General features: G+C 36.4%; 1 protein-coding gene across 3 annotated transcripts in view; it reads left to right on the forward strand.

The window, feature by feature from the left end:
- The window catches only part of VEGFC (vascular endothelial growth factor C), an 81,605-nt gene that overhangs the window by 65,243 nt on the left and 4,416 nt on the right, over nucleotides 1-11,946 (forward strand). For all 3 annotated transcript variants that reach the window (XM_031065993.1, XM_005415539.2, XM_031065997.1), the window contains exons 3-6: nucleotides 363-553; nucleotides 8,207-8,358; nucleotides 10,977-11,086; nucleotides 11,319-11,649. In XM_031065993.1, the coding sequence (XP_030921853.1) occupies nucleotides 363-553; nucleotides 8,207-8,358; nucleotides 10,977-11,086; nucleotides 11,319-11,649 (784 nt within the window). The remainder of the gene's footprint in view (nucleotides 1-362; nucleotides 554-8,206; nucleotides 8,359-10,976; nucleotides 11,087-11,318; nucleotides 11,650-11,946) is intronic.

The raw sequence follows: 11,946 nt of genomic DNA on the forward strand, positions 1-11,946 counted from the left end.
CTGCTTGAAGATGTCCTTGCTCGTTACAAGAGGGTTGGACTAGGAGGCAGGTGACCTTTAAAGGTCCTTTCCAACACAAGCCAGGCTATGATTCTGTGCTTTCAGGTCTCCCCTGCCTGTGGAATCCCTTTTAGTCCCACTGTGACTTTTCATCTGCTCCATGATGATATGTCATGTCCCTATGAAGGAGAAAAATCAGCTAGAAGGTAACAGAGAGAGATGTGTGTTTCACTGACTAAAGGTTGTGACTCTAGAAATTCATATTCTGGTTTTGAAGTTTAAAAAGGAATCCTAATTTACTGCAGGATAGTTTTGATTTTAAACAGTTAATTTATAACATGAAATTCCCTGTAACTTGGCAGGTATTGATACTGAGTGGAGAAAAACTCAGTGCACGCCACGTGAAGTGTGTGTGGATGTGGGAAAGGAGTTTGGAGCAACTACAAACACCTTCTTTAAACCCCCATGTGTGTCCATCTACAGATGTGGAGGTTGCTGCAATAGTGAAGGACTTCAGTGTATGAATGTCAGCACAAATTACATCAGCAAGACAGTAAGTTCTCATGCTTTTACAGTTCATGTACTCCTTGCAAATACATTTATATTCGTGCATAATTTAAACTTTCTTATTGCTAAGGAAATAGTTGATTCCAAAATACACAGGAAAAACAGCTGAAGACACTACTGCCTGGAAAAAAAAAGTGTTTAACACTCTTGTCACCAAAATATTTTTATTTTTCAGGGGAAAAAATGATGTCTCATTCTCAGTTTTGAGATTATCCATGAAACTTAATTCTCTCTCTTTTTTTTTTTTTTTTCCATCTACCTTATGCCTCTATGGGGCAAGCACTCCATGGAAAACTAGCCTGTAATTTTATTAGTGTAGACTGCTGCAGGACGTGTGCAGACAGGATACATGTTTCAAATAAAGCCTTTTAGGAAGTGTGTTTTACTATATTAAGACATATTAGCATTGTATGTACCTATTTATTTTGTTGTAATGCATCTTCTTCCAGTGTATGTGCAGGTTTTGTTCTTCGAGTTCAGGGTTAGGGATGAGGTAGGAGTATGCAGAGATCACGCACTGAGCTTGTGAGCTGCCTTTAAAGCAGCATATTCTACATTATTCTAAGTAGATACAGGATTTATCACAATTATGTTTGAACATTTCCCTCAAAATCATGTAAAAATAGTCATACTTAAAAGCATTTCCTAGGGTATTATAATAAAGCCTCGATCTTGGCCTCATTATCGAGCGGTGCAGGATCGAGCCCAGTCCCTCAGAGAGACAGAGTGCCCGAATGCCCAGTTAGCTTGTGGCCATCGCCGCAGGCTGCCCTTTAGCAAGCTCAGTGATTGTCAGCTCTTTAGTGATTATCAGCTCTCTTAGGATGAGCTCTTTGCTTGCTTGCTAGGGTGCCCTTGGCTGAGGCTGCAGCAGACACGAGAGAGAAGGAGAGGTCCTGGCATTCCACAGCAATAGTTTACTGGGAAGTCTGTGAAGGGTCCCAGCAACATCTCTCCTTCTGTCGAATGGGCTAAACCAGCCCCTTTTTATAGGGTAAAGGGGGATCCAAACTTGTCCAATAGTAGGGGTTAGGGAAAAGTGACCTATGGGGTTACAGAGATAAGCTTTGGGGCGGGGGTCAGAGACAGGAGCTTATTTTGCTGTCTCATCGTGACTCAGCAGTTCCTATGGTTAAGTCTCAATCCTCCACGGAGCTTTCTCAAGCTCTATGGGGTTTGCTACAGGGTATTTTACTGTTACCTCTAGTATTTGGTAGGGGTTTTGTTGGTTGTTTTTCCCTTTGTAGTGTAAAACTTGCTTGCTTTTTTAGGAGGATTCATCTAGCTGAAGATGCACTACACATTTATAAAGAAGACCAAAAACTGCATGGCCAGTTATAAAACTGAAGCCCTTAGAAACGTCACTCCTTTATCAAAAACCTTCTTAGTGCTCTGAGCCTTTTCTCGGGGGAATAAGGGAATTTTCTTTATGTCCCCTTTCAAAGGGAATGTAAAGAGAACAGCAAAACCCACTAATTTTGTAGAGTGCGTTTTCTTCCCTCATTTCTCACCAAATCTGTCTGTCTGAAATGCTATATCCTTCCAAGAATTTTCAATCCTAAATTTAGGCTAGTGGTAGACAGCCACACAGCACAGGAGTAATATAGCTCAAATAGCTTAAATGAGGACAACTGCAGCACTGACTTTGTTCATGCCTTACCATTTTTCTCATTATTAGGAGAAAACATAGTCTCAATTCCACTTGCTTGAAATATATAAATGTAATTTTCATTTTAAAACCCAAGAAGTGAGACTTTTTTTTTTTCACATATTGGTAAAGTTTAGCTTACCAAAATAAAGGATTATCTAATCACATAGAGAGCTGTTCCACATAACAGATTTCCTGGTTTTTGAGCACTGTGTCAGTTTGGGCTAAATCAAATCTTCATCTTACTGTTCATATATGTTGAGTGAAGTAATTTTTTACCCAGTAGAAAATGTTTAGCACTGATTTTCTTTTTGAAGTTCTTGATGTTATTGGTGATATGATGTAGAGTAGTTAAAGATTTAAGAGATTATGAAAAGGAAAATGTTAAAGGTCTTACTAGAAAGAAGAGGCAATAACACTGTTTTGTTTTCTTACTTATTCTGTAAAAGCAAGCAATTGTATCTATGAGTTTTCTGTCTTGCTTCTGATTTCCAGTTCTATCTGGTCCTTGACAGAATGCAATGTTAAAAGAGCCCTTAATAAAGGAACAGACCTATAGCAATATATCTTCATCTGTAACCATGTCAATTTTTTTTAAATTATATGACCACAGTTTAACCCATATCAGATGAGAATTAGAAAGAAAAAAAGTATTGGATTCAAGACCTTCTGTGGAATTCAGGTACCCTACACATCTATTTTCACCGCAGTTTTCCTTATTTTCTGGAGGAAATGAGTACAAATAGTTTTGTCATAATTCACTAATTTTTAGCTTTATTTTTCGTGCATAAACTCCATAAGGTAACTTCATACTGTTCACCCTGCAGAAAAAGTGCTTAATGGGAAACTAATTTTTTAGCTGGAGTTCTTACTGTGAGGGCAAGCTCTAGCATTGGTTTCAGACATTGAAATAAAATGAAAGATTATATCAGCTTTCATCAAAATTAGTTAAAACCGAAAGAAGTAAGCACAGAAATTATTTTTATAGGGAGCAAATAGTTGATTTCCAGAAGAATGGACCAGATCAGATATTCCCAGACTGCCTTGGTGGTTGTGGTGGTCTAGAGCAAGGTTATAACAAGCAATAGTTTCTAGTTCAGGCTGTGTTACTCCTTTCTAGCTACTGAACTTTATTAAGACAAAAGTAGAAACGTATTCTGCTTTGTTTTTAATACCATTTTTTCCCAAAACCTGTTTTTGTAGTTGCTAAGGGATATTTATACAAGCAAGATTGAGATATGAGCAACTTCTTAATTAAGATACAGTACAAGATCTGTGACAATATTTGAAGGCTCCCTGGGCTAATTCACAAACTGCAGTAGGTCCTTTCCTGCATGCAGTAGCCCGGTTTTTAAGTGGTGGCTTGTCTAGTAAGGATCTCTGGGAAATGTGACTGGTTGGGTTTTCATTTTGTGGTGTCGTTGTTTGGGTTTTTTCTCTGATTTGTTGTCAAGCAGCTGTTCTGTGTTTCCATGGTACAAATAATTCAACAGTGGTTACAAAGATTGTGGAAGTACCTGGTGCAGTTATAGCCTGTCCCTCAGCAGCACTTTTTAATGCCCCACCTACAGGCACTTGCTTATATGTTGAAGGGGAGCAGAGGGCTGATGTCAAAGAGTTGTTTCATCCCATTCTCCCTCTTGGCTGTCAGGATGGACGTTTTTTTGGCTTCTTTCAGATCACTTGTTTTAGAGGTCCTAAATCATCTTGTTTCACGGTTACAGTTATAGTCCCTCCAGGGAAAACATCTATCCAAGCAGATCAGAATTAGATTTAGAGGAGATTTTCTCACAGGAAACAAGTTAACAGCTTGAAATATTTTGCCCAGTTTGGGATGTATGTGGTGCTCTTTTTCACAGTTCAGAAATATGCCACAAGAATACTCAGTTGTTTTCAACATTACCATTTCTACCTTTTCCCATGCATGTTTCTGTTAGACTAATTATTGTAGTGATATAATAGGTACTTTTAATAGTGGGAGATAGATAAGTTCCAAATGTTTTTTCTTAATATTTCTGGGAAAAGAAAGGGATTAAAATAGAAAAAGATAGAATAAGGAACCCAAGCATATTAAACAAATATTAATTTATTATATCAAATACCTGTTGTTATAGTCCACATAAGCCTTGAAATGGTTTTTCAAGAAAGTTCAACAGTAAAATAATGATGATGTGCCATTACTCAAATAGTTTATTTTCATTCTTTTCAATATAGAGATGTTTAGTTTTGAAACCAGTCGTATGTCCCTAGTTTAAAAATCTCTCTAGACACATTGTACTGTGTTACACTGGTTATATTTGGCTGGCCTTACTGACACTTTAGAAAGTGCAAAGATCACAAGTGATGGAAACTTAGACTCAATCGATTTAAGGGAAACTTGCCAAAATAAACCACAGGCCATGCGAAGAACATGGGGTAGTTAATGTAAATCTTGGGAAAAAAGCATACATAAATCCTGTATTTGAAAAGTATCTAGAATGATGGCCTTCCCACACAATTACAGTGTTGATATATTTTAGGAGTCAGTGAGCATATTAATAATTTTATGTGTGCTGATACAATGGATATTGGCACATATGATGATAGTGCTGAATAAATTAATTTAGCCACTGAAGCAAAGAAATGCTTTGTATGAAAAGCCTCCGTTTTTCTGGTAAGTATGCTGTGAAGTCCTTCTAGTGTAAAGAAGAAGCCATCAAGACTATGGATCAAAATTATATGCCTTTTGGGGTTTTGAGTAACCTGGTGTCCCTGCCCATGGCAGAGGGGTTCTAATTAGATGATCTCTAAAGTCCTTTCCAAACCAAACCATTCTGTGTTTCTAAGGATCAGTGAGAAGGAATATATGGAAAATTTCTTTTTCAGGAGTTCTGATAGTGCTTTTTGTCCACAAATTCAGATATTCCCATCTTCTGTTAGTCTTTTTCTTTTTTTCTTTTAAGTTTAAAATCATATTCAATTCTAGGTTGTGGACGGTACTTGGAAGAGAAACCCTAGAAATGGTGTGAAAGACTGGAAGACCTGCCATCTGGCTTTCTGTGATAAAACAGCCTTAGACTGGCTGAGTGGCAGGTGTTGAATTCTTATTAAATGCATTTAATTATTAATGGCTTTCAATTGTTCCTCAATTACACAGAGCTTCTGTTAGTATGTGCTGTACTCTGAGATTAACAATGTGTAACTGATTTATGTTTACAATTAGCAGCTTTTCTGGAGGAGGACAGGGCTTTGTGATTATGTGGGGGGGAGGGGGTTGGAGTTTGTTTGGTTTTGGGGGTTTTTTTGTTATATATATTATTCTTTAGTTATACAATCACTTATTGCTTCTGTTGTTGCTTTCCACTGGTTTCTTGAAAATGCAGTGTTGGTGGCAGAAAGGTACAGGACATAATGGGCCAGTTGAGGCTATTTTTGTCTGTTATTTGCCTCTGACTGGAGCAATACTCATACATTGCTGTTTTATTTCTTATAACTACTAACATTTTTCAGAGCAATAAATGTTCTCCACTTTTCAAAGACTTCTCTAATCCCTACTGCTGTCTGATCTTATGTTCTTGTGGGGACTGAAGCTCATTCGTTGTAGTCTTTGGTACTGAATATCTGTCTTTAGGGATTGGTACCTAAAGGAAATGGTTGTTCCCTTTAGAGTGAATTAGTCTGGTTTTTTAGCAAAATTTGAAGTTGGAAAGGAAGAGAAGATTTGGGCTTCTAAGAATGCAGTAATCCCAGTCTTCTAGAGAATGGGGTATCAAACAGAAATATAAGCCATTTGGTCTCCAAGAAGAATTGCCCATTTGGGGCATGTGGGTAACAGCAGTAGTAGCCACAGCCAACAGTGGTGCCAGAAAAAGATCATACATAGGTGTTATGAGGCATTTTTCATAGAAATATCCTTTCTATGTGTTGACATTTGGTTGTTAAATGTTGCCAGACATGCCCTATAGTGACAGCAGATGTTGAGCTTATTGTTCTGTTGGATGAGGAAGGGGAGCAAAAAATAAATTGTAGATGTTATCAAAACCATAAAGCATTGTTCACGGCCAGGTTTTACATAACCTGAAATGTTTTATTTAGATGAAGATTCAAACATAACTGATGCATGTTGAGAGTTTATTCACTTATATAGTTTCACTGAATAAACAGTAGTAGGTATTGGGTGAGGTAAAATACATTACTCTTAAGAGAATTTATTTGAACAAACTGAGGGTAATTTGAGGAGGTCAAGGAAGCTAGTCTACCTTTATATTGTTTAACTAGACTTTTTTCTCACTGATGAGAATAGTTGTTAGCAATATTCATCTCCAAATTGATACCTTTCACAGTGGAAGGATAAATGTAAATTAAGATTGATTCACATTCACCGTAATTTCCATTTCCATTACCATGATTGATAGGTCTCAGCTGTTTTTGTGAAATTTCTCTCAGTGATCTCTTGAAGCCAGATAGGACAGTTGGGCAGGGACCTACCTCTTTTAGGTGCTTTGGAAATGTAGCAGTCGTCCTATGCTGCCATCTCCAGTGGTCTGTAGTCTGCTATGCTTTGCAATATGGCAAATTGATCTACTGCAAGAATACAGGAAGACCATGCAGTTGTTTTCCAGCTGCAGTTAGGTCCATTCACAGACTCATGCTTATTTCACTTTCTAAGATTTATCAGTTCTCTCTGTAGCAGATTTTTATTTCAGCTTCAGAAAAGCAAGGTCATACTGTCATGAGAGAACAGAAAAAACGAGATTCTCTTTACATGTGTAATGTTGTAATTAAGTTCATACTGTTTGTTTTGCCCATCAATTCGTACATATCTTCTAAGAATCAGCTTTCTAAGCAAGTGAATACATCCCTTAATGGTGTATTTTATATTTTGAAGCATTAAAAATTACTTGTATTCTGATTACATTTGCATGCTGCGTATATGACATACTCTAAAGTTACAGATTTTTAAAGAGCATTGCAAATACATCTCAGCTAAAAAATAGTGTTTTTATACAATCTTCCCAACTGGAACTGGAATAAAAAAGCCAATTACCATTTTTAAAGGTAGTCAAGTCCCCAAAAGATGCAGAAATGTTCTTAAATGTATTTGGAAAAATTGACTGAACACCTAAAAGGCAGCAGTGCACTGTTGTCTTTCTTAAACACTATCAAAAAACAGCTTTTAAGATTTTGACCTAGTGTATTTGTCGTAGCTTTTCAGGAGATTGAGACTTGAGTTTTACAGCAAAACCTACTTAATTTGATAGATATCCTGAACTGAAATGAGTCTCTTGGTTCTTCTGTTGTCACTTGTTCAGTTTTACTACAAGGCATCACTGAAGTTGTCCTCTTTCACTAGTTGAACTATAATTCCCACTAAAATTAAGATTTTGTTAATTCACTTACAGATTATTTTATCACTAGTGGATATTTCTTAATAGTTTGGAAAAAAGCCCAAATGTTAAAGATATATTTTATCAGAATAGATGTATAACTTGCACAGACACAAATACTAAAAATTTTTAAAATGTGGTAAGCTGTAGTTCAAACGTTATTCATCCAGAACTGGTGTGATCAAAGTCCACTATACTGCTTTTTTACATAAGCTTTTGTAATTGTGCAACTGATGTATTAGGTGGTAACTTACTGTCTTCTTTATATTATTCTTCAGTTTTTCAAAGCACCTTCCAAAGGTTTCAGTTTGGATTTTTTTTTAATGCTGCCAATTTGAAGACATCTCCTCTAGAAAAATGATTTCTTTGTGCATTTTCCTCTCGTCTATTAAATGTTGTAGTAAGCAAACTGGCATATAACAAGGTTTAACACTAAAAATGTTAGTTGTCACATCATAGCGATTGTATTAATTTTGCACATAATAATTATTTAGCAATATAATTGAATGCTGGAAGATGACAAAAAAATCTGAACTTAAATTCATGATAGGTTTTCTGTATGTCCTTACATTAGTTTTAGCTGGATCTGTGACAGAAGTTTTTTGCTTTGCCTTGCCTTTTGTAGCTGTTTGAGATCACGGTGCCGCTGTCCCACGGCCCCAAGCCCGTCACCGTCAGCTTCGCCAACCACACGTCCTGCCGGTGCATGTCCAAGCTGGATGTGTACAGACAAGTCCACTCCATCATAAGGCGTTCCTTGCCAGCAGCACAAACTCAGTAAGTATCAGGCTTGTCTTTCTTTTACATTATAAGCAAGCCTATATAATTCAGATTTAAAATACTGCTGGGAAGTTTTGACAGTTAGCATAGGCGAGCTATGCATGACAGTAGCAGAATGCTTTCTGCAAGGGAACTGCCATTATCTTACAAAGAGAGAATTTTACTAAATTAACATCACCTTTCCACCCAGTAGGTAAACTGGAGCAAGATGATTTAAAACTGAAGAGTAATGTATGTGGGATTTGCTTGATGAAAGAGCTACAGTCCAATTGAGACTTAAAAAAATATCAGCAAAATCCATTCATTTTCAAAAGAAAAGCTAAAAATATCTCTGTAAATAATTAGGAGATAATATTTCTCTCTCAATCTATATTTTCACTTTTTGAATGCTTTTTTTAAAGACTTGTTTTTTAGGGAATCTTTAACTCGCAAATCTTTCTTCACATCTTCACACGTGCCAGAGGTGCATATAAAATAGAATGGAAGGGGGAAATAAAGGGTTAATTTGCATTCCATAGAAGTAGCATATTGATTTTTTTGTGTGTGTGATTTTGAATGAAAAATGTCACAGAACATTCTGGCACCAGAAATCTGATTTTAAGTTATTAGAACACTTGAAGATCTCCTTCCTTAATTTAGAGTTTTGAGTGATGATTTTATGATGTATAAATATTTAGGAGGTCAAAAACACATAACAGACTAACAGTTGCTTTGAGGAAGAGTCAATAACTAGAAGCCAATCTGGAATGAATTGACATTTTTTAATAAGGTGAGTGAGTAGAACAAAGCATTTTCCTCAGTGGTTTCAATCTGTTTAAGTCTGGATGTTTTCTGACATGTTCCTAAACATAGATTATATTCTATTTGAGTTTAATTTATCTAATTTGTTCATCAAAACGTGGATCATAAACAGTAGCTTGGAAATAAATCTATTCATAATTAGTTTAATTACATAATTAACAGATTATTAAAAACACAAACCAAAGAATCAGTAAGAAAGTCAAATTATGTTGACTCTCTCCAGCTTCTCAGTGTTTCTAAGTTAAGAGCAGTTGAAATGATCAGTGCAAGAGTTTATTGTAGCCAGGAAACAGCTACTTGTAGTTGAGGGAGGTGAGAGTACAGGTACCAGACTTGGACCAGCACTCACAGGTAGCAGTTTGTCCTGTGACTAAGGAATCGTGCTTCAACAGAGGTAAGACAACATAGTACTAGATCAGAATATATAAAGGTCTTCTCTTTTGCTTAATGTCTTTAGGTTTTATTGGCTTTGTGCAATGGAGCAGGCAGGAGGGTTTGATTTTTTGTTGTTGTTGTTTGGTTTGATTTGGTTGGTTTGGGTCTTTTTAACAGAATACAATAATATGTCTGTAGATTATCCATACTATTTCTCAAGCAGAGTTGGAAGGCAGGCTAAAGGAAACGTATGCCAAGTGAGGCAGCGAGAGTGAGATCATTACTGGGATGAATTCAGGAAACACCAGTTTGGTAAAACATGAGGTGAAGCAGGGTGATGTTAAACCACAGTAGTCTTTACAAGTGGAGTGATTTAGCGTGTTAAAGGGGAGTGGTCTACTTGAATGATGATCACGGAAGAATATCCCAGCACCTGCATTTTTGAATGTATGAGTAATGGTGCTCAGGGGAATGAAAAGTGCATCAAATATGTAATATAGGTGTTGTCTTAAAAGATTAGTAGGATTTTAGAAATACTACGGAAACAATGAATAAATTACATAGCCCGGATACATGAAGTTAGGCTTGACTTGTTCAAAGATGTAATGTCAGCTGTGGTGATAAAGAAATTGCAAGCAAGGAAGATGAGATAATACACATAAATATTCTATCAGTGATTCACCAGACAGCTCAGTTCACTTATTCTTTAAGAAGGCAGCAGCTGCTGTTTGGATTTTTTGCTTTCTTTGGTACCACTACCTTGGCTGTGAACTGTAGCAGGAAAAGAGGACTAAAGTGTTAACTTGTTTATTGTCTTTATTTTAAAGTGAAGAGGCATCACTGCTGAAAGTCTAATTCTTTAGGTGCAAGAAGGCTGGCCAGAATGAGTGACTGATGAGAAAGTGTCACCTAATGGCACATAACTTTCACAAAAAGTGGAATGGAATCTTATAAACTGTGATTTTATTTTTTAAAGTTTTGCCTACAGAATTAATTCTAAAACTATTATTGCTGTCTTTTGACGTCTTAAATTTGAAAACATTTTTGTACTTCAAAAAACTACACGGAAAATGATGCCTGTTACCATGCAGTATTTGGCATGCAAAATAATTTTTATACTAATCTATATGAGGCTTATGTTCTACGGTTAGGTCTGTTTCAAAACAACATCAGCAAAGTACAAATACCAGCTTCTAGAATTTGGAGCTAAAACTTGAAATATAAGAAGGTGTCTTCAACAAATGGTTGAAAATCTCTGTAGTGGGGAGAACCTTTAGTAGCAGATTTGACAGGAATAAAAAATAAAATTATAAATGAGCTGACACTCTTAGAAAGATATTTGCAATGGTGAGAAACTAAAGCAATCAACAGCTGAAATAGTTTTTTTTTTCTCCTTGAGTTCTTATGGTAGTAAATCAACAGCATTTTTAATTTTGCAGGTGCCATGTGGCAAACAAGACCTGTCCGAAAAATCATATTTGGAATAATCAAATTTGCAGGTGTTTGTCACAGCATGATTTTGGTTTCTCTTCTCACCTTGGAGATTCTGGTAAGCGCTTTCCGTTAAAGCATCAAATGTCCTTCTAAAGATGAGAAGTTGTAGTAATTATTTGCATCTTTTTCTGTATCATTGCTACTACTGATTGTTGCTGTCTTTTGATAAATGCTTGTTTTTGAAACACCATAAAAGGTATGGATTTGCTCATTTCTTCACATAAAAATAGGTGAGAGAGTAGACACAAAATTCTGGTACTAGTGGGACTTCTCTGCTGCTTTTTCAGACACATCTGAAGGATTCCATATCTGTGGACCGAACAAGGAGCTGGATGAAGAAACCTGTCAGTGTGTCTGCAAAGGAGGCGTGCGGCCCTCGAGCTGTGGACCTCACAAAGAATTAGACAGATCATCTTGTCAGTGCACATGCAAAAACAAACTCATCCCTGCATCCTGCGGGCCCAACAAGGAATTTGATGAAGAAAAGTGCCAGTGTGTATGTAAAAAGACCTGTCCCAGACATCAGCCGCTAAATCCTGCAAAGTGCATCTGTGAATGTATAGAATCTCCCAATAAATGCTTCTTGAAAGGAAAAAGGTTCCATCACCAGACATGCAGGTAAAATCACAGTTTTTATTTCTCTTATGGTGTTCAAGGCCTAAAATTTTGGGTTGGGACATTAACTGCTTTGTAGTCTTAAGTAAACTGTAAGCCTGTTGTCAGTTCAGTTTTATCTTCTATGACTTCTATAAACTCTAAGATGAAGCTGCTAGGCATAATAAGTATTCTAAAGCGTATTTAGTTTCTAGTGCTCTTAGACTGCTCCTTTCTTCCTTTTCCTTTTTTTTTTCTGGTGAAAATGAAAAAATGTAATTAGTTGGAATAAATATATTTATATATAAATATATATATATA

The sequence above is a fragment of the Geospiza fortis genome, unplaced genomic scaffold (genome assembly GCF_000277835.1).
Source record: "Geospiza fortis unplaced genomic scaffold, GeoFor_1.0 scaffold40, whole genome shotgun sequence".
Taxonomy (NCBI): domain Eukaryota; kingdom Metazoa; phylum Chordata; class Aves; order Passeriformes; family Thraupidae; genus Geospiza; species Geospiza fortis.